General features: G+C 44.0%; 1 protein-coding gene across 1 annotated transcript; it reads right to left on the bottom strand.

Moving 5' to 3' along the window:
- Positions 1-3,354: 3,354 nt before the first annotated feature.
- LOC137346585 (cytochrome P450 2D17-like) lies at positions 3,355-20,347 on the bottom strand. Its single transcript, XM_068010104.1, has 9 exons — positions 20,037-20,347; positions 13,166-13,334; positions 11,624-11,776; positions 10,177-10,337; positions 7,487-7,660; positions 6,085-6,226; positions 5,408-5,595; positions 4,635-4,776; positions 3,355-4,161 (listed from the first exon to the last, which is right to left on the bottom strand). The coding sequence occupies exons 1-9, from the start codon at positions 20,244-20,246 to the stop codon at positions 3,980-3,982; spliced, it is 1,521 nt and encodes a 506-aa protein (XP_067866205.1). The 5' UTR covers positions 20,247-20,347; the 3' UTR covers positions 3,355-3,979.
- Positions 20,348-21,900: the final 1,553 nt, after the last annotated feature.

Below are 21,900 nucleotides of genomic sequence, written 5' to 3' on the forward strand. Positions count from 1 at the left end.
ACCCAGTGAGAAGTTGTTTAAACTTATATAGGCTCTTCAAAGGTTCGAGGAAAGGGACGTAGAGGCATTTCTCATATGTTTTGAAAAAATAGCCAAACAGATGAAATGGTGAAAGAAAGCTAGACATTGCTCATATAGGGCAGGCTGGTAGGCAGAGCTCATGAAGTCTGCTTTCTGAAGAGGCTTCTGCAGATTATGAGATGGCAAAAAAAGCTATTCTCTGCATATGAGTTAGTCCCTGAAGCTTACCGTCAGAATTTTAGGAACTTACGGGGATTGACTGGGCCGACATATTGAGAACTTGAGAGGGTGAAGCAAATGAATTTTGACGGTTGGATAGGGGCATTAAAGATAGAAACCACAAATGAGAACCTTTGAGAATTGATTCTCTTAGAGTTTAAAAACCCCATTCCTTCAGTCGTGAGAACGCATATAGATAGCCTGAGAGTTTTGAAAGCTAGGCAAGCAGCAGAGATTGCTGATGAATTTGAGCTTGTGAATAAGCCAACTTATTTTGTCCATCACCCCCATAAACCCGAGAAGGATAGAAAGTGGGAGAGTAAAAGGAAGGCAAGTAGCTGGGGACAAGAAGGAACAGCTGGGATTGCCCCAGGATCACCTCCTGAGGCCAGAAAGGAAGGTGCTGAGGGTAGAAGTGAGGTGTGCAAGCCGAAGTGTCATCATTGCCACAAAACAGGTCATCTTCGTTCAGAGTGCTGGAAATTGCGAGGTAAACCCATAGGACTTGTTGGGGTCCGCAAAGTTAGTGCAGAGGAAAAGACTCAGAATATAGCAGACCAGGCTATCGCTTTAACAACAGCTGTGAATGTGAAACCAGATACTAAAACTAAGAGGAGTGCAGAGGCTAAGAATAAAATACCTGAGAGTTATAATGATTTTTTGTCAAAGGGGAGAGTAACTCCATATCCCGTAAGTGAGGGAGGAAAACCGATCATTATACTCAGGGATACAGGAGCGATCCAAACACTCTTGCTGGGGAAAGATAAGAAGTTTTCTCCAGAAACCGTCTTGAACGCTAAAGTTTTAGTTAATGGAATTGGCGGGGTGTGTACACCCGTACCTTTGTATTAAGTATGCCGAGAGAATGACTTAATATCTGGGGTAGTAACTGCAGGTGTTGTGCACAGTTTACCAGTAAAGGGAATTGATCTACTCCAAAGAATTGATTTAGCAGGATCAAAAATATCAGTTACTCCTATGGTTACAGAGGGACCATGTGAAATTAAGGAAACGGAGCAATTACAGGAGCAAGCTCTGAGAATATTTCCTGCGTGTGCAGTCACCCGAGCAATGGCTAAACAGGATCCATTGTCGGAAGTAAAAGGGGAACGACAAATAGATAATCAGGCATCTGAAACCTTATTTGGGGATTTAGATAATCCAAATGAGATGTTTAACAAATCATCTATCATTGCAGCACAGCAAGCTGATCCAGCGGTCTACCAAATAGCACAGACGGCTCTGAGAGAAGCTGAGATGAAAGGATTTCCGGAAGGCTATTATATGGCAAACGGGGTTTTGAGGAGGAAATGGAGACCACCTCATAGACCTGCTGACGAAGACTAGACAGTTGTTGAACAGATGGTGGTACCACCTAAATATCGCCAAGGATTAAGGTTAGCACACGACATTCCTTTTTCAGGACAAAGGGGAATTCGGAAGACCAAATCACACATAAGCAAACATTATTACTGGCCAGGTCTTGCAAAGGATGTGAGATAATTTTGTCGGGCATGCCACACTTGTCAAATGGTGGGAAAACCACAACCTACCATAAAACCAGGGGATGAGGTATTAATGTTGTTACCATCACAGGGATAACCAGTGAAAGCACGGTTCAGTCGTACATACAGAGTGATCAAAAGAGTGGGCAAGGTAGATGACTTGATTGACACCCCTGATCACTGGATGAAGAACCATTTATGTCACATTAATTTGCTCGAACCATATGACCGCAGGGAGATCGATGAACCAGTACAGGTATGTCAGGTAATCGGAACTATGGAGAAGGAAAGGGACAGTGAGGATGAGGCAGAAGTAGGCCGAGGAAATTCTCAGATTGATCCTTCAACTATCCAATCAACAAATGGAGAATGGCTAAGAAAATTAAACAGTAGGCTTTTACACCCAGAGGTGAAACAACGTGAAGTCCTAACCAGGTTTTTCACAGTGTTTCAAAAAGTTTGTAGGGATAAGCCAGGATGTACAACCTTAGCTACACATGATGTAGGTATAGGGAGAGCCATTCCTTTAAAAGGACATCCTTGTTGCTTAGGTCCAGACAAACAGGCCCAAGTGGAAGCAGAGGTACAATGCATGCTGAAGGGCAGCTTAGTTGAACCTAGTCAGGACAACTGGAGTGCGCAGATGGTCTTGATGACTAAACCTGGTGGCATAGTCCAAACTTGCATAGACTCTAGAAAAGTCACTGTGGTAAAGAAGGCAGACTCCTAACCAAATTCTCATATAAAGAACTTAAGGACAGAGTGGGCAACACAATGTGTCTTAAAGAGACAGATGTGTTGGAAGGCTACCATCAAATTCCTTTGACACCCCAGGGTAAGAAAAAAATCAGCTTCTGTTACACCGGACAGGGTTTTCCAGTATCAAGTGATGCCACATAGGTTAAGGGGTACTCAAGACACTTCTCGGAGAATAGTGAACCCAGTAGTGGTCAGTGCCCCTAGCTGTGCAGCTCATCTCGCTGAGGAGATAGATAATAGGGACACTTGGAACGAAAACACGAAACAATCGGAAGACCCCTATGCTTGTAAATTTAAAATGGGTTAATTGGAACAACCTTTTGAAAATTTAAAGCTGAAATGTTCTGGTGGAACTTGTTGCTGTAGTCTAAACATTTTTTTTTAAAGAAATGAGTATACCTGTAAAATGCGTGAAAAAAAGGTTAGCATTTTTTCAATTTGTCTTTTTTTAAAAACCCGTTGTAATGAAATGCATTACAGAAATGGCGTTTCATTCCGCTGGGGCGGATGTGTCATGGTCCTGTAGTTTTTTTTCGGAATATGCGGTTTGCCTTTCAGGCTTGCAAGGGATCAGTATTGCTTTTAGATCCGGCAAGCCTTAGGAGATATAGAAAGGTGCATTTTTGTTGCCTTCGAAACAGCCATTTGGAGACTGCGATTCAAAGGGTGCATTCTATTTACCATAGAAACAGCCACTAGGAGTGAGCCTGACACGATACATTTGTTACAATTCAGTTTTGAACCGGCTGTTAGGAAGACAGTTTGTGCGAACAGAACACACACACTGACAGATACAGAGGACACAGTTGTGATGAGCACACCTGAAAAAAAGAGTACTCAACCATTTAAACTGAAGGAATAGGAATTTAGTCTGTTTAATTATTATATCTCAAAATTCGAAAAACATCAAGCCAATACAGAGATCACTGGTAATTGAAGTTGAAGAAAGGGAAGTTAGACTGTGACAATCTTTTATCCTTCAAAAACTCTAAAGTCAGATTGCTTCTGTTGAAAGTGTTTGCAAGTCGTTAATTGTTGAAATTCACTGGAGAAGGAAAGCAACATTCTGTGAGGACTTCGAGGAACATCCTGTGAAGACTTCGAACAACATTGGACTGTAAGTTTGCAAGGACTCTAATTTTTCCTATTTTAAATGTTGCTTACATCTTCACAGTGTTCAAGAATTTAGTCCTTCTAATTAAAGAATTAATTTATTGATTTAAAGACACCTGGTTTGGTTAGCCTCATTCACGGGTTAATAGATGGTCCAATTTAGTTGGGTCTTTCTTTATTTTGGAAAGTTTTAAATGATATGTTCGGTGATCTGTGGAGCAACGGCATTGAATTATCAGTGCGTCTCTCCCACCACAATCAGAATCGTAAATTTTGAGTGGGGGCTTTGACAGGAGCGGTTAGTCGTAACAAGTGGAGAAGGTGTACCTCTGCTCATTGCTCCTGGACATGCCCCATACACCTTATCTGACTTTAACACACAGTCGATAAGGAAGTGGACTCAGGGTAATTCCATATTTGGCTTCTGTATAGCTTGGTCTTGGCTCATTTTCTGGGAGAAGGAATGTGAAATGTTGGAACATGGACGTGAAGAACAGGAAGAGTTCGGCCTTTGCCAGCTGCTCCCCCAGGCACACACGACGACCTACAGGGTGAGAACAAGATTAGTTAGTGCCCGCAGGAGAGAGGCTGGAAGGTCACTGCAGGGTCACACTGATTGAACAGCAACTGGTTCTTTCACAGTCTTAAATTCCTAATCTCACTCTGGCAGCACCTGTGGAAGAGTCTGTCGCTCTAGAATTGGCCTTTATAGCCACTCCAGGTGCTGCTCCACACACCACTGACCACCTCCAGGTGCTTACCCATTGTCTCCTGAGACAAGGAGGCCAAAGAAGAAGAAGAATATAAAATTAACTTTTTAGAAACAGGGTTCACTATAAGTGGCCTTGAGAGAGGAGTTACATTTAGATCTTAATTTATGAAATTTTACACATCCTTTTTGAGGTTGAGGAGGAGGTTCAGAACCCCACCCCTACATAGAGATGTGGCCAGACATCCATTACTAATCCACAGCTGTATATTTCAGTATATTTAATGATTCCTTTAATTCTACATTACCTGCAGAGAATGGGATGAAGGCTTCCGGTTTCACAAACTTCCCCTCTGAGTTGAGGAAGTGACCCGGATTAAACTGATGTGGAGTCGACCAAATGTTCTCATCAAACAATGTGGAGGAAAGATTCGGAATGATCATTGTTCCCTATAAGTTATTTAAAAAGAGACATATTACCAAGAATATATTTGTAATAGGCCATTAGAGCTATAAGGAGAACCCACAGTACTTTCATTCTGGGAGGAAGATATTGATCCCTCTGTGTTGAGAATCATAATCCCCAGATGCTTGTCTCCCCTGTCATGGACAGATGGCATTCAAAACACGCCCCAAGAGATCTAGACTGAATGCTGGTACCTTAGTCTTCTGGCCACACAGATATATGTTTCCAGCTCATTAGATGCAGAAGTATTTACAGATCCCCCGCCATACACCAAGGTCTCCTCTCATCATCACATCTACCTGTTCCCTGCAGTCTATGAGAACGCCATGGGAAATCAACTCATTATCAATAAAAACAACTGAGACTCTCGTGTCAGGAGATACACATCTACTCCAAAGGTCTCTGTTTTAGAGAGGTTCAACTCTTCAAACAATAGGGAGCAGTTCTGCTAACTCAGAATCTTCATATTTCCTGTTATTAAGGGCTCAGTTCAGCAGTGAATGACCCTTAAGAAACTCAACCATTATAACTGGGAAGTATTTGTGCTTTCAGAGAGGGACAGGTTTTGGTTGTGGAGGAGGAAGCTGTATATCCAAGATTCATTCCAGAATGTACCTTCGGGATTGTGTATCCCATGACCTCCGTATCTCTGTATGTTTGATGAGGAAGTGAAATTGGGACAATATTTCCGAAGCGTTGGATTTCATGGATAACAGCATTAGTGTACGGCATTTCCTCACGGTCTTCCAACATTGGCTTTCTCTCCTTCCCAACTACTCTGTCAATCTCTTCATGGACTTTAGCTGCAGAAGCAAAAGGACAAATTTTGAGTATCAGGCAAAAGAAAGAAATTATATTTATTTAGAACCTTTCTAAACCTCAAGATGTCCCAAAGAGAAAGAGCTTTATCACCAATGAAGTAATTTATCATGTGTATTCACTGTTGTAATTCAGGAAATATAGCAGCCAGTTTGTGCACAACAATGTCGCACAAGCATCAATGAGATAAATACCAAATAATCTGTTTTAGTGAATAGCAAAGGGAGGATTCAAAACCTGCCTTACTGATCATGGGATCATTTCAGTCAGTGCTGTCGGCAGAAAATGACTAATTGTTACACGACTTCCAAACGCACAAATGCTCTTCTCTTCCCTCCCTCATTTGATACTGGGGTGCTCTCCTTCCCCACTCCTCCATCTCAGTTCACAGTATCATCTCCTTCCTCCCCTCTCCCACAGTTCAGAACTGTATCTATGACCCTGCCAGCTGTTTGAGGTCTATTTATACTTACACTGCAGATCTGGATGTAGCATCATGAAGAGCAGGGCCCAGCGCAGGGTGGTGGAGGTGGTCTCTGTACCAGCTGCAAAGAGGTCAGAAACCGTCCCCATCAAATTGGATTCCAAGAAACTTGTCTTGGGGACGTGCTTCATCTAAAAAGCAGTTAACAAAATCATTGATAACATATAGAATTATAAAATGAAACAGCACAGAAATAAACCATTTGACCCATCGTGCCTGCGCCAGCTCTTTGTTGAATTACCCAATTAGTTCAAAGCCCCCACTCTTTCTCCATTGCTCTGCAATGATTTTCCCTTCAAGTCTTGATCCAATTCCCTTTTCAAACTTATCACTGAATCTGCTTCCACCGTCCATTCAGGTAGTGCCTTCCAGATCATAACAACTAGGGGCTGGATTTTACTGAGCTCTCAACATTGGGCTCCGTGGCGGGGTGGGCCAGAGCATGGTTCCAGCTGAGGCCTGCCACGGAGGCTGACACCTGGGAGGGACCGGCTGGGGAAAGCAGGTGAGACACTGGTGGGGAGGGAGGAGGATCTAAGTTTTTCTCTGTTGGGGGAGCAGGATCAAATAAGCATCATCAGTGTAGGAGATGGTGGGAAGGGGGGGTCTTTCAACACTTTATAGTCTGTGGGGGGAAGGTCAGAATTCAAAGATAAGGGCGGGGAAATGGTAAATGCCTAATGTAATTATTATTGGGCGGTTGGAAAGGGGCGTGACAAATTATTTTGTAAACTTTGGGGTGGTGATTCACTTTAAAAATTCAAATTAGCCGGTAAGGCTGGCTGTCCTTTATAAATGGTGCCAGAGCCTGTGCACAGACAGCTGACACCATTGCCGGTGACAGACAGCCCACCCCCTCCATGTGTTTGTAGGGGGAGGATTGTGGATGAGGGGCCGCGCTGGTTTTTTAAATGTGCTGTCAAGGGAGTCACCACAGGTTGTAAGAGAATCACAGAATCTTACAACATTGAAGGAGGCACATTCCATTATACTGGTGCTGTCTCTTTGAAAGAGCTAACGAGTTAGTCTCACACTCCTGCTCTTTCCACAAAGCTCTGCAATTTTTCAATATCCAATTCCCTTTTGAAAGTTTGATTCCATGTGGCTTCCAATAGCTAGTTCAAAAGCACCAATCGGCAGAGACCAGATGAACACTTGGGTGGAGAATGACAACTGGCTGTCAAAAGGGATCAGAGGAGAGCAGAAAATATCTTCAAAACAGGGACGGGGTGGCCTAACAACAAATGTAAAGGATATTGGCTTTAATATGCTCCAATTACCTTCTCCTTCTCTGCGAAGAAGGCAACACCCATTCCCGAGCACAATGGAATGTGAATTTAAAGCACATCTGTAAACACTGTCTGTAAAATACTCCAATATCCATCACATACCTTCTCCTGCTCTGCCAAGAAAGCATCAATGAAGTCCCTCGGCTCATTTGGATCCCATAATTTTTTATGCTCCGAGACTATTTCCTGGAAAAAGTGAATGGTTTTCTCTTGATTTTCAAATATCTTATTGTGTGGGCCCGGGAGGTGACGAATAAAGGGGAATGTGTTCACAAGCTTCAAAAAACACAGGGTTTGAAATTAGATACATTCTTTTACAAGACTTTTCTAATTTTGATGAAAATAGTGAACACAAAAATTTGTTGCGTTATATTTACAATGAAACCAACACAAAGAGGAATTATTTCCCCGGTATCTAAATCTGGTTTCTCAGTAAATAATAATCAATAATATCAACGAGATCAGTCTCTATCTCTGTTAATCCTCAATGTGTTTCAATGAGTTTCTTCACAAACACATTCCTTTCAGAACCCAGTGTTGGTTTGGTTTTACTGCCATTACTGTGATTAGGGAAATATTTTAATATTTTCTAACTGCAGTGAAAAAGTAGATATAAATATAACACAAATCTAGTCACTGAGTCGTATAGAGTCAGAGATATACAGCACAGAAACAGGCCCTTCAGCCCATCGTGTCTTTGCCAGCCATCAAGCACCTAACTATTCTAGTCCCATTTACCAGCACTTGTCCCGTAGCCTTGTACGCTATGCATTTCAAGTGCTCTTCTAAATACATCTTAAATGTTGTGAGGGTTCCTGCCTCTACCATCTCATCAGGCAGTGTGTTCCAGATTACAACCACCCTCTGAGTGAAGTTTGTTTTCCTCAAATCCCCTCTAAACCTCCTGCCCCTTACCTTAAATCTCTGCCCCCTGTTTATTGACCCCCCCCGCCCCACACAGGGAAAATGTTTCTTCTTACCTAACCTATCAATGCCCCTCATAATTTAGTATACCTCAATCATGTCCCCCCTCAGCCTTCTCTGCTCTAAGGAAAACATTATATTAGGGCAGGTGACGAAATGCTCAAAGAAGTAAGTTTTAAGAAGGGTCTTAAAGGAGGAGAGAGGAGTAAAGATTAGGGAGGGAATTCCAGAACTTCCAGCCTGGGCAGCTGAAGGCACGGCTGCTAATGGTGCTGCGATTGAAATGCACAAGAGGTAACAATTGGGGGAGCGCTGAGATTTCAGAGGGTTGGAGGGTTAGAGGAGGTTACAGAGATAGAGAGGGGTGAGTAGATGGAGCAATTAGAAAACAAGGATGAGAATTTTAAAATCGAGGCCTTGCCGACTGGGACCCAATGTAGGTGAGCGATCCCAGGGGTGATGAGTGAACTGGACGGTGTGAGTTCGGACAATGGCAGCAGAGTTTTGAATCACCTCAAGTTTACAGAGGGTGCAAGGTGGGAGGCCGGCCAGGAGAGCACTGGTAGAGTTGGACAATCTGAAGGCCATAGATATATCAAACAGGTGACTGAGATCTTCTGTGTCTGCATTAACAACATCACTACTTTTCCCATAGAAAACTGGCGACAGTAAAAACCGCTGTTGTAGTTTGTTCAGATAGCCTCAAAGTCCTCAGCAGTAATGATAGGCACCCATGTGACACTATACACTCCTGTACAATTGGCGGTGCATTCAGAAGTCAGATGACCAATCACTCCAGTCAGGTGAAGCTTGACAGTGACTATCAGGTCAGGATTATGCAGGTGAATTCCCTTTTCCCAGGCAGTCGTCACAAGTCTTTATTTTAAACTCATCCACAGTCCCACTTGACCCAGTTGGAAAACGGAAAAGTTATCTCCCACGGAGACCAAGGCTGACCTCTGGATCCTCAGCTTATGAATGTTCTAGGACAGCAGCATAAACCTGCTGAGCACAGGGTACAATCAGCTGCATTCATCTATCAGATCATCATCAAACATACCAGAGCAATGTTAAAGTACTGCTTCAGGTGTGTAGACAGATGAAGCCTGCTGTATGCTCCTCAACTTTGCCGTTCAGTCAGACATAAATGTGGAACATCCAGAGAAGGTGGACAATCAGCAGGAGCAGGAATACAACCAGATGAGTATTTCCAGGCTAAACGAACAACTGTGTATTTGCCAATTGCTGGAGCTGATGAGTCTTTTTGCTAAGTGCCCAATTGCTTCAACAATCCGCCTTATATCCTCATCAGTACCCTGAGAAATACCTTCATCTACATTGTGTTTATCTCCAATTCAACCACCAGAGATACCCAGGACTGAAATTCTCATTGGTCCATTCACGGCTGGAAGTGTGGTGAAAGAGGTTGTAAACACAGGTATCCACACCCAGGATAATCTATGTTATACTGTCTATGCTCATGTATGAAGATTGGTCACTTTGCTGAGGTAATGAAAGATAATCAGAGCCTGTGGAAACTGCAAGAAGTCCAAGAGCGGAGATGGTGGAGCCAAAAAATTGATGAAAAACTTTTCTTGAAAATGAAAGTCAGGAAAGAACACAGGAAGCATGGTCACGTGCAATTCTACAGAGCAAGGGAAAATCACTCATCATCTCAGTTCGAGTTAATTCCGATCACTCATCGCTTCAGCTCCAGATCATCCCAGTATTTTATTGAACCTTTCTCTTACACAGTTGAAGAATGTAACCCAGCTTTGTCTTTATTTCATTTGAGATTGATTCTGATATCCAGAACCCTACAAGACCCACACTTTCTGCTGCATTAATTATCCAATGAATTGCCTTACCTGACCCCAAAATGCTCCTTCCAAAACAAAACTTTCTTCAAGTATTTGTAAAAATCCAAGGAATTTTTTATCTTGATATTCAAAACGTTCTCCAAAGGTAATGGAACAGATAATATTTGAGGTCGCACAGTTTATAATGAAATGTGGATCAAAAGGAAGTCCTGTGTAAAAAATAACAAATGATGATATTTTTCAGAGAGATGATCTTAGTACGAATGCATATTTTGAAACTCTTCCATGAACAGATTGCAGTGAGGGATTTAGTAGCTGACTGAAGGCTGGATGTTCATTGCAGATCTAAATCCCTCCATTCTGGTGGATTCAAATCAAGCCACTCCTTCCCCTTTATGGGACAGCCAGGATCTCCATTTCTATTTATTGCAAAACAACTGTGAACAAAGCAAACAGGATTCTCAGCTTTGCAAATTCTACTATTCAAATACTCTCCTGGCCAGCCTCCCATGTTCCACCACCGCTCCCCTCCCCCACCATTAACTTCAGCTCATTCACAACTCTACTGCCCATAGCCTAAGTTCTATTCACCCATTAGTCCTGTTACTCACTGACCTACACCAGCTCCCAGTCCAACAACACCTCAATTTTATAAATCTAACTCATGTTCAAATCCATCCATCTGTGGCCTTTCCTCTCACTAACTCTGGAACTTTTTCTAGCACTATAGCCCTCTAAGAACTCTGTGTTCCTCCAACTCTGGCTCCTTGTGCATCCCTCACTTCCTCCACCCCACCACTGGTGGCCGTACATTCAGCCACCTCGGCCCTAAACTCTGGAATTCACTCACATACCTCATTGCCTCACCCATTCTCCTCCTCTGAAATACTCCTAAATTCTTAGATCATTGACTAAGCATTTGGCCACCAGTCCTAATGTCTCCTTATTTCACTGGCTGTCAGTTTTTGTCTGACTACACACCTGTGAAGCACTTTGGGACATTTTATAACATTTGAGAGGCTATATAAATACAAGTTGTTGTTGTTAGATTCTGGGATATCATCAGAAACAGCTGCCAGGTGGCCTCCAGGCCTGTAACGGAGCCCGGCTGCAATTTAGATGACAATGGGAAACCTTACCTCAGGTGCTAGCAGGTTGCCGGCAGCTCCTTTACAGACCCTCCGATCTGAGGAGACTGGCCGACCCCCTCTGGCTCCAAGCTTCCTTGGGGGTATTTCTTTTCTGTCAAACAATGGAGAGAATTCTGGAAAATTACACAGGAGTTGGTTTGAATTGAAATGACCCCATCGCAAACAGTTCAGAATGTTCTATGAAATTCCCATTAAGAGCAAAGGGGGAAAAGCTCCAAAGCTCTAACCCTCACCCAATTTTCATTCTATCAAACAGTCCAGAGTCTGCAGCACAGAGGGTGCACTGAAGGATAAAATCACCTACCATGGTCTGAAATCGAGATAAGACCTTAGAATCTGCTCACCTCTTTCATCTTCAAAAGCTTTGTTTAAAAATCCAGCCTCTTCCACAATTCGCATCTCCAGAGATTTCTTCCCGAGCCCAAACGTTCTCAGTGTCGAAAGTGAAAACTTTCTCTGCTCTCTCCACCAAGGGCCATATTTTGCTAAGACAATACCTCGAGGGGTACAACAGAAACAGTGATTTATTTATCTTATTCATTGAGATATGTCTGAGATTGCTGGGACCTGGTTACGTTTACCAAAATGTGGCAGGAGATAAATACAATAGCTCCCACATAGCTTTGTTTCTTGTTAAAATTGAACTCAATATTCATGCAGTCCCAGAATTTCCTTTCACTTTCCTGTCTAAATGATCAGGAATGGGCTGCCTACTGGATTTTCAGTGGCAAAAGATCAGAAGAATGTGCAAGGGTGGAGAGGATCACTCAGCCACCTCCTCTTGCACTCATCAAGACAATTCTCAAGAATACCAATGTAAGGGAAAGCAACAAATTTATATTGTATGAGAAGAGAGTTCTGATTGGCTGGCAGTGGGACTCTGGTAGAGGCGTTGCCATGGAGAATGCACCAGTTTATGGCGACTGATAGTTAACTGCCAAGTGGGAGCTTGTCATTAATTCAGGTATTTACAATAGGTTGCATATTGAAATTGGGCTCCCGTTGCTGAGCGGCGGAGGGGTGGGGAGTGACACTACGAGTCCTCATCGTCGAACAGTGGTGGGGGCCGTCACGGGCCTCGTTGCCGTCATCGATATGCGGCTGGCCCTTTCTGGTGTCGAAGTCTGTGACGGGCTTCTCCCGGAGGCATTTTCCAACCCACAACCCCCACCCCCCATCCCCCCTCAACCGCCACGACTCCCGATGTCAGGTCGGGTGGGGCGGGGGAACTGTAAAATGTAGCCCTTAGAGTGTGCCTTATTTCCTCATTTATCCATCGTGTCTCATGTCCCCTCTATTGTTGGGCTTTGTATGTTCTGGGTGGGATAGGAATCCTGCACACATTGTTTTCTAACTCCATATCCCTGTATCCCTCTCACTACCATTTCTTACCAGTTCAATTCTGGGCGATTAAAATCTCCCATGATTATTCCACGTCCTTTAGTCATTTTCACATATTTGTTTATGTATTTTCTTCTCCACTTCCTTTCTACTATTAGGCACTCTGCGATATACCGCTGTTAGCGGGAACAATCCCTTCCTATCTCTTATTTCAATCTCAAGGGCACACTGCCACCAATCCCCCTGGACCGCACTGATGCCAGTCCCCCTGGATTGCAGATACTGGTTCCTCTGGACACACTGAGCACCGGCTCCCCTGGACACACTGAGCACCGGCTCCCCTGGACACACTGAGCACCGGCTCCCCTCGGTCTTTACAGAATCCCCTGCAGGCTGAGAGGATGATGACGTGTGGATTATCAGCAGAAACAACTAATGTGAATCAGAATCATAGAATTAAAGCCACAGAAGGAGCCATTCAGTCCATATCATATCCCACTGCCCCTGGTTCCTGAGGCTGTCTCTGAAGCCTGGTACATAGTTACCTGCTCCTATGCGCTTTATCTGATTTTCAAATATTGGAAAGTGTGGCCGATCAGCAAAATCTTCTGATTTCTTCACCAGAGCCTCTTTTAGTGTTTCGTAGCCGTTCAGTATCACCATGTTTGTCCATCCAAACTGTACACTGACCACATTGCCGTATTTCTTCCACAGCTTAACAATAAAGAAAGGAATTAAATGGGGAATAGCATGATCCCATTATTGTGGCTTCATTCTCTTCGATCAGATACAATAGTGATCAGAGATAGTGCAGTTTGGAATGATTCCAATCAGACACATCACATCTGGTAACGCAGTATGGAATTGGTCAACACCCCTCTCCCAGTTAATGCTGGGCTCCAGGGAGATTACCATTCCAGCCCATGTGTCATTGCATGTGATGTTAAGGGTAGGGCTGGATTCTTCATGTGTATTGTTTGCTTCCATTGGTGACTCACTCATCAACCGACTGTGAATCTAATACTGATAAATGCTGCAATACCTCAGCTTGGCCGATAAAATACATGCGTGTTTAAGTAACATGCCAAATAATTGGTTGCTAGGCAGCAGTCTGTATTAAAGGCATCATTTTACTATTGATTTACATGTCAGGACTGATCTTTCTGTTCCTCACCTGTGGTGAGGTAGCAGGCCCACTGAGTGCAGATCCAGTTATGTTGTGGACCCCTGGTGCCTTGCCAAAGGGGAGGACTCTGAAAATCTATACAGTAACACACTTAGCAAAAGCTGTGCAGCGGCTTCAAGAAAACCAGCACAGCCTTTAAATAGTGACAGAGTTTCTCAATCTACCCTGAATATGGGCCCATGGCCTGTGATTACACCAACGTGAGAGTGGGACACAGGTCTGTCATTTTTAAGCTGTAGGTATATTCAACATTCTGTCATTTATAGAGCAGAAGATTGTGGGGTTTCCCCCTCATTTCTTCTGGAGAAGTTTTGGGCTATTGTATCAGTGCTGCTAAATGTTTTGTTATGTTGATTTATGATTGTCACGGTGACACAGAGGCATTCATCACCATTTCTGCATCAGTTTACAGAAGCACTCTATTTCTCCCCTTCCCCCCCAGCTCACATTGACACTCTTTACCCCTTCCTTTAGTTCACCCTTGACTCACCTAGTTCAATATTGGTGATACAGGTGCTGTTTTGGTACCAAAATAATGTTTGCGCTGAATGTCATCTTGGTCAGGGTGTTAGCACAGGTGTTAGTAGCATGCACAGAGTAGGCATATCATGACACCGGTCAGCATATAACCCGAATTGACACCAGCGCTGCCATTTTCGACCTCGCTGCTCCAGCTAATGCCCCTGTTATGACCAGGTGTGAAAGGTGTCTAGGAGTCCCTCTCAGCCTTCACCTTGTCTTACTGTAACAGGGTTTAATTTTAAACACACCACGTTTGAGCTCCCCATTGGTGAATCGTTGTTCACCACTTTCCAATTAAAGAAGAAGAAAAGTGAAATTTATTAATTCGCTGAAAGCCTTTGGATATATGACACGCCCACACTAGCATGCACACACAATATACACTCTCACAAATAGGGACAGAAAAGAGCAGAAGAAAAATAAAGTGAAAATGTTTGAGGCAATCTCTCAAGGGGGTTTGTAACTGTGCCTCAAACTCGCTGTAGAGTCCTTGATTGGAGGTAGTCTTGCTGTTCATTGGGACCCAGTATTCTTCTTAAACCTTGTCCACTATAGGAGACTTTTCTCTCTTGCCGTTCCTGTGTCTTCATTGGGCTTCAGTTCCGTGAAAAAGCTATGAGCAGGCAGGAGAAAGGCAGCTGCAAGCCAGCCACAAGAGCTCTTTTCCAGTCCAGGAGCTAATAGCTTTCTGAGTTTTAAAACTCTGTGGCAAGTTCAAATTAAAAAAAACTCCAACAACCAGTTAGTCATGTGACTAAACTGGTCTGACCACGTCTGTTTGTGTATTCGGCCATCTTAGCAGTTAACCTGGAATGCTAGGTCATCCACCTTCAACGTCTGGTAATCAAAGGTCCATTGTGGATTCAGTTGGAGCAGGGAGTAGCCCTTTTGGCCTTTCCAAGTACTCTCTGTTACTCTGCAAATGTCTTTCCAGTCAAGGGTCTGGTGTTTCTTTTTAAAAAGTTGTTTACTCCAGTAACAGTTTAAAAATCAATGTTCATGGGATCAAATTAATGTGTCTGATTCTTGGCAGGTGGGGACCTGCACGACATTCCTCTTAAACACGGGTTCAGCAACAGGGAGGAATCCTCCCCCAGCCACACAAAACCCCAGCAATATTTAAATGGTTTATCAACAACTTGCAGGTTAATCGCTGGTTAATTTCTACTGGCTCTGTTTGAGTTTGAGGAAGTGCTTGGTGGTTTGAAGGTCTGGTTAAAGTTTGTGAAGTTGACAGAGAATGATGCTACACCTGGGGAAGGCCTTGGTTGTGACTTCAAATATTCTGGTCAGACCACTTTCTCCCAGTTATGGGCTCTAGTTGCAATCCTTTGGGCTGCACCGTGAGATGGAGGTTGACAGAGACAGCAAAGGAGAAGAGAAGCTGCTCGCAGAGGGAGGGGAAGGAGGGGTAGAGGCGTTCTTAACAGGAAGCCTTATCCACCCAGGGTCTTCAGGGTGCATTTCTCTTACAGCAGATTCAATTGTGGCTTTTAAAATAAAATTGGGTAAACAATTAAAGAGAACAAATTGTAGGGCTATGGGGAAAGGGCGGGAGAGTGGGACTAGCTGAGTTACTCTTCTATAGAGTCAACATGGAAATGACGGGCCTCCTTTTGTGCTGTGATTCTATGATCCTATCATTCTAACTCCATTAAGCCAAGAGCTGTGTGTGCATCATCTGTGCTTTACAAAGGAGGAGCTCACAGAACTCTGCCACCTCTTGCAACTGGAGCTGCAACCTCAGAGCAGGGCAAGGACGGCACTGCCAGTGGCTGTGGAAATAATTGTAGCCATGAATTTCCTCACCGGGATCCTTCCAGGCTAGAGCAAGGGACATCTGTAACATCTCCCAGTTCACTGGCAATTGCTGCAACAGAGAGGTGATAGAGGCTCTTTGTGCCAGGAGAAGGGAATTCATTGTGTTCTCTCTGACCAGAGAGATCAGGCAGAGCGAGCAAATGGCTTTGCCAGGATAGCCGGTTTCTCCATGGTGCAGGGTGCCATTGATTGCACACAGGTGGCTTTGTGGATGTCACGTTTAAGTGCTGAGATAGATCATAACCTCAAAGGGTTCCACTCCCTGAATGTGCAGTTGGTGTGTGACCAAGCTCAGCACATCATGCTGGTGAATTCCTGATGCTTTCTGCACCAAGCCGCCATTCTCTCAGTATTGGAGCAACCACGTCAAACCAGAGAGTAGCTGCTGGGCGAGAAGGGCTTTATACCTGGCTTATGACTCCACTCCACAACCCAACCACATGTGGTCAGCCTATGTACAATGACAGCCATGCAGCCACATGAACTATCATGGAGCAGACCACTGGGGTACTGAAACACTGGGGTTCCGCTGCCTGGACCACTCTGGAGAAGTCCTCCAGTACTCACTGGAGCAGGTGTTCCAATTTGTGGTGGTCTACCCCACACTCTGGCCATCATGAGGGACAGCCCTTGCCACCAGACATATGGTGAGCAGCTCAGGAGCAGGAAGAGGAGGAAGAGGTGGAAGAGGAGCAGGAGGAAGGGAGGAGGCACCCGATATATCCCCTTTCCAGCCAGGCTGTCTGTGAGCGCATCATTCGACTTCGGTACCACTGAACACAATCCCAAATCCCCATTTTAAAGCAGTCACACACACCTTACCATCCCTGTTACTGCCCATCACAGTGTCTTGACTGCAATGCTGGAATAAAAGGCACTATAAATAGCCATTGCAAAGCAACTTTATCCAACAAGCTATCCAATATTCCATTCAAAAGTCAACGAATCACCCTGTGCCTCTCTAGTGGGTGCCTTTGCCTTTTCCAAATGGCTGCAGTATGGCAAGTGGAAGGCGACTGACTTCCACTGAGGGAGACTGGAGATGACCATGCAGGACACCCTCACGTAGCTCTGGGCCTGGAAGGCCCGGCTTGGGACTGCACCACCTCGGCAGGGCAGCAGCAGTCTGTGCTGACTGGCTGGAAGGAAACAGTAAGGGCATTGGTAGAGTGGCAGTGGTGGGAGCAGAAATACTGTCATCCTAAGAGAGGACAGCAGGCTCACTGAGCACAGAGCCACAGTCACTCCCCTGGGATAACTCTTCAACATTCCTAATAATCTGCTGGAGCAGAGATTGCTGGACTGCTGTGACACCCGACATGTCCCATTGACACAGGTATGTGCAGCCAGGATAGCAGTAGTTTCAGCTTGCATGGCACCAAGCTAAGATCTCATGACCTCTGTCAGAGCTTCCACTGCAACACTCATGGCCACCACTTACACACTGGCAATGACAGGCTACAAGCTCTGTGCTAAACCCTGTGCCGAGCTGGAGCTGGACTCCTCCATGCTTCTTCAGTGTGGCATCAGGCTTTCTGGCAGGCCTGCCAGTGCACCAAGTATTTCTGTGCATATGACCATCAGCCTTCTTCTGTTCGCTACCCCACTGAAGGGCTCACCTGAGTCCGCTCAGCAGAACTCCTGTGCAACTCTTGTGGAACAGTGTGTGTGAGGCTAGTGGTTTATTTGTAAGGACATGGCATTTACTGACCTTCACTGCTCAAGTCTGCTGCAAACCACCATTATTTAAATGAGCAAACAGCACAAGGTTGGTGTGCTGTGATTTGTGTCACTATGAAGAGGCAGTGGTTAATCGCACATCAAAATCCTCACATCCAATTACTGCTCTTATCCACTCGTTCCCCCACACTGTTCTCAATGCACACTCACACTATTCCCATTCCTCCCAGTTAATATTAACAGGTTTAGTTATAGAATTATGGAATGTTACTGCACACATTGAGGCCATTCAGTCCATCGTACCTATACAGGCTCTTTGAAAGAACTGTTAAATTTAATCCCATAACCCAGCTTTTTCCCCATAACTCTGCAAATTAGTCCTCCTTCAGATAAATGTCCAATTGCCTTTTGAAAGTTCCTATGGAATCCGACTCCATGACTCTTTCCGGTAGTCCATTCCCGATCTTAACAATCCTCATTGTGAAAACTTCCTCCTCATTTCCCCAGAGAGAACAGTATGGGAGCAGGAAGAGAAGCCATGGCAGGTGATTCTCTGGCTACGATGAGATAGATTAGAATGGAAGCAGGTGAGCACAGACCCACCCAGCTGGACGATGGTGGAGTGGTATTGGAGGAGGATGGTGTGCTCAACCGTGTCAAAGGCGGATTGGCATTGAAAACTCCATTAACGGTGTCACCTGGAGCAGGTGCTGGTGCCACATTTAAAAGGCCAGCAGCCCTGCCTTTACTCTCCTTGCATTGCAAGGGTAAGGTGGCAGGCCCACTTTCCAGTAATGGCAAGAAGAGTCTGGAAAGAGATTGCAGAGGAGGTTAGTAGCCACAGGTTTACCCATTGTAACTGGGTCCACTGCAGGAAGAGGGTCAATGATCTCCCACGCTCACCCAAGGTAAATTGCACAGTTCCAAATAGCTTGCTGCAATCTGCTTGCTCAAAAGTGTAGAGACGCACAGTTGACACAGCCATTCCAATGATAGCAAGTTCATAGTGTGATGATAGCAGATGACTGACTACATAAGTGACACCAGTCTCCCTCATTTCTGTGTTAGCCAATTGAGACTCATGTCAGATAGAGTCAGTAGGAGAGCAGCGATATCCCCATGTCCAAGAAAATCGGAAACCGGCATTACGGCGTTAGGTTCCGTCTTGGACGAATCCACGCCGATTCTCTGGCCCCCCTCCACCAGAAAACCTGCCTTCCAATGGAGCATAAAATCCAGCCCTATGTTCATTATAAATACTGTGACTGTAATTCAATTTAAGTTCAGAACAAAAGTATATTGAAAACAAAAGTTATACTTGATCCGATTAAAGAAAGAATACGGAAAGAAGAAATAGTCAATAAATAGGATAACATAAGAATAAGTGAAGTAAAAGGAGACAAACAAGATACAATAGAAGAAGACAGAAGAAAAAGCAACCCTGAAAATGAACAAATAGAGGGAAGAGAAATACAGGTGGGGGTGGTGAAAGGTGGTCTATGGAATGGGACCGCTCTCTTTCATTATTTAGTTCTTCACTCAGTATAAACAGGGCAGCACATTGGTGCAGTGGTTAGCACCGCAGCCTCATAGCTCCAGCGACCCGGGTTCAATTCTGGGAACTGCCTGTGTGGACTTTGCAAGTTCTCCCTGTGTCTGCGTGGGTTTCCTCCGGGTGCTCCGGTTTCCTCCCACTGCCAAAAAGACTTGCAGGTTGATAGGTAAATTGGCCATCATAAATTGCCCCTAGTATAGGTAGGGGAATGTAGGAACAGGTGAGGATGTGGTAATATGGGATTAGTGTAGGATTAGTATAAATGGGTGGTTAATGGTCGGCACAGACTCGGTGGGCTGAAGGGCCTGTTTCAGTGCTGTATCTCTAAATCTTAAAATCTAAAATCATAAACACGGAAAAGGACAACACTGAACACATAAGTTATACTTGACTCCATTAAAGAAAGAAGGACCTTAAAAAGACAGAAATAAAAAGTCAAATGAGTAATGAAAAATTGGAGCAAAAGAAGAACAGATGGAAAGAAAGTTAGACACAAGTAAAAGTACTAAAATGGAGAAAGACAGGTGAAAAAAAGCAACTCAATAACAGAAGGAAAGAGAAACTGAGAGGGTTAAAAATGATCAACAGAATTGGGCCCCTCACCTTCAGCCATTTCCATTCACTCCCTGTTATTTCACTACTTGTACTTTACCTTTGCAAATGACAGGTGAGGGTTGTTCAAGTCTACCTGAAGAACGTTCCCAATAAAAGGCAAACCCCAGGGTCCGGGAGGGTAGTTCTGACAGTTCTTCCGTCTTTTCATGAAATCAAAGACCAGAGCAAAGACTGTGCAGAACACGGCCAGCACAGTGAATCTGTCAAATGCCATAAACAGGAACTCGGGGAATGCTGAGAACTCCATGTTTCCCAGAGAGACAAATATCTATTCAGCAACCAACAAACAGAGATCAAATTTCTCCCAGTCTGTCAGCTCAGTGTGAGCACGTATTGCTGCAGAGCTTTACGGGGGCTGGCCAGCCACGTCTTTGCTGAAGTTAAAGAGATCTTCCTAAATCCATATACCTTTCAAATTAATAAGGTTTTCACATTAACCCATTGACTGCCAGACATTTGCTGAAATTCTGTGTTGGTGGAATTTGTAACTTCAACTCATACATCCAGAGGGGCCAATTTTGAACATGCCTAAATTGACGAGGGATTCTGTTTGTGACATTCACAGACCATCACTTAACTGATTCTAATGATGTTCCTTGGCTTGTTTCTATAACAGAGGCACAAACCCCTTTATTTTGAATGGATTCATGTTTTAGTTAAAAAGTGCACAGCAGAGTGTGGTACAATTGTTAAGTATTTGACTATATATTTCAAGTAGTGATTGCGATGTGAATTATTATGATCCAAGTTTTTTCCAGATCCTTTACCAACGCCCAACACAAAAGTCCACTCTCATAGGCGAGAATCCTCCCTCTCTATGATTGAAAGACACATCAGTGCAAAGTAAACTGGGATAGTGTGCCCCCAGTGAAGGGAAAGCTAAGCAGAATTAGAAAATATTCAAATCATGGGTCAGCAGGTGCCCTGATTCTTCATCTTCTCTTGTAAAGTTGTTCCCAAGTTATTTTGTTAAGCTACTTTCCAGTTTCACTCTCAGGGCTTTAAGTAAAGTACATATCAAATAATTTGTCCCAGCAATCTGACATTTTATAGTTAGAAATTGGATTGGATGAATTGAATGTGACACAGTTTTCACTTCATAATCAAATCTGTGTGGGCACCCTGGAAAAGCAAGACTGGATTTTGAAGTTCGAGCTGCTTGTTGTCGTGATGTAAAATGGCTGGTCAGGAGCTCTGCTGAATTCCACCCATTTTGAACACCAGAGTAGTTTCTGGTAGGCAGATCCTGTACATGGATTTTCAGGAGCCTGTTATGCCAATTGTAAATGATTTCCTTTCTTCTCCTCAGCACCATTACTGGAACCAATATAAATCCCACTATGAGACGTATTTGACAAATGAGGAGTTCATTTGAAGGGATTCCAAGTCGGGTTAGTTTACACAAGTTGTTCTGTGCTCACCCACCAGGACACACACACCTCCACATCTGCAGAAGGAGGTGAAATACCTTGCTTTGGGATGTGATTAGTGCCAAAGGAAGCTGAGGGCTTCCTTCATTATCATGAAATTCATGTCCTTATTGAGCCTGGCACACTGGTGAATGCCCGACTATGCAGAAAGCTGGATGCTTCCTTGGCAGTAATCCAATCACTGTGGGCTTTGATTTCCTGGCAGGCAAGTCTTCATGTTGGGAGTCTACACTTATTACAGTTATAACAAAAGCTTGGCTAACAAGGTAGATTTTAAGAAATATCTTTGAAGACAGAGAGGTAAATGGGAGAAGAGGTTTAGGGAGGAAATTCTGTTATGTTTACGCTGGGTGCTGGATATAGGATGTATATCTGATTTATCTCACAGCAATGCAGATATCACACTTGTATTAAATCACCAACTGGTTTATTTGCAGCACTTTAAAATAGAATAGTTCTTAGATGATCTGA

The sequence above is a fragment of the Heterodontus francisci genome, chromosome 30, assembly GCF_036365525.1.
Source record: "Heterodontus francisci isolate sHetFra1 chromosome 30, sHetFra1.hap1, whole genome shotgun sequence".
NCBI classification, from domain to species: Eukaryota; Metazoa; Chordata; class Chondrichthyes; order Heterodontiformes; family Heterodontidae; genus Heterodontus; species Heterodontus francisci.

What these genes read in the sequence shown, in the direction of transcription:
- LOC137346585 (XM_068010104.1), bottom strand. Translation starts at nt 20,246, where the DNA reads ATGGAGTTCTCAGCATTCCCCGAGTTCCTGTTTATGGCATTTGACAGA. An exon ending in AGCTTTTGAAGATGAAAGAG is followed by an intron (nt 10,338 to 11,623) that starts GTGAGCAGATTC and finishes TTTTTTACACAG; the next exon opens with GACTTCCTTTTGATCCACAT. An exon ending in AAGGAGCATTTTGGGGTCAG is followed by an intron (nt 7,661 to 10,176) that starts GTAAGGCAATTC and finishes TGTTTTTTGAAG; the next exon opens with CTTGTGAACACATTCCCCTT.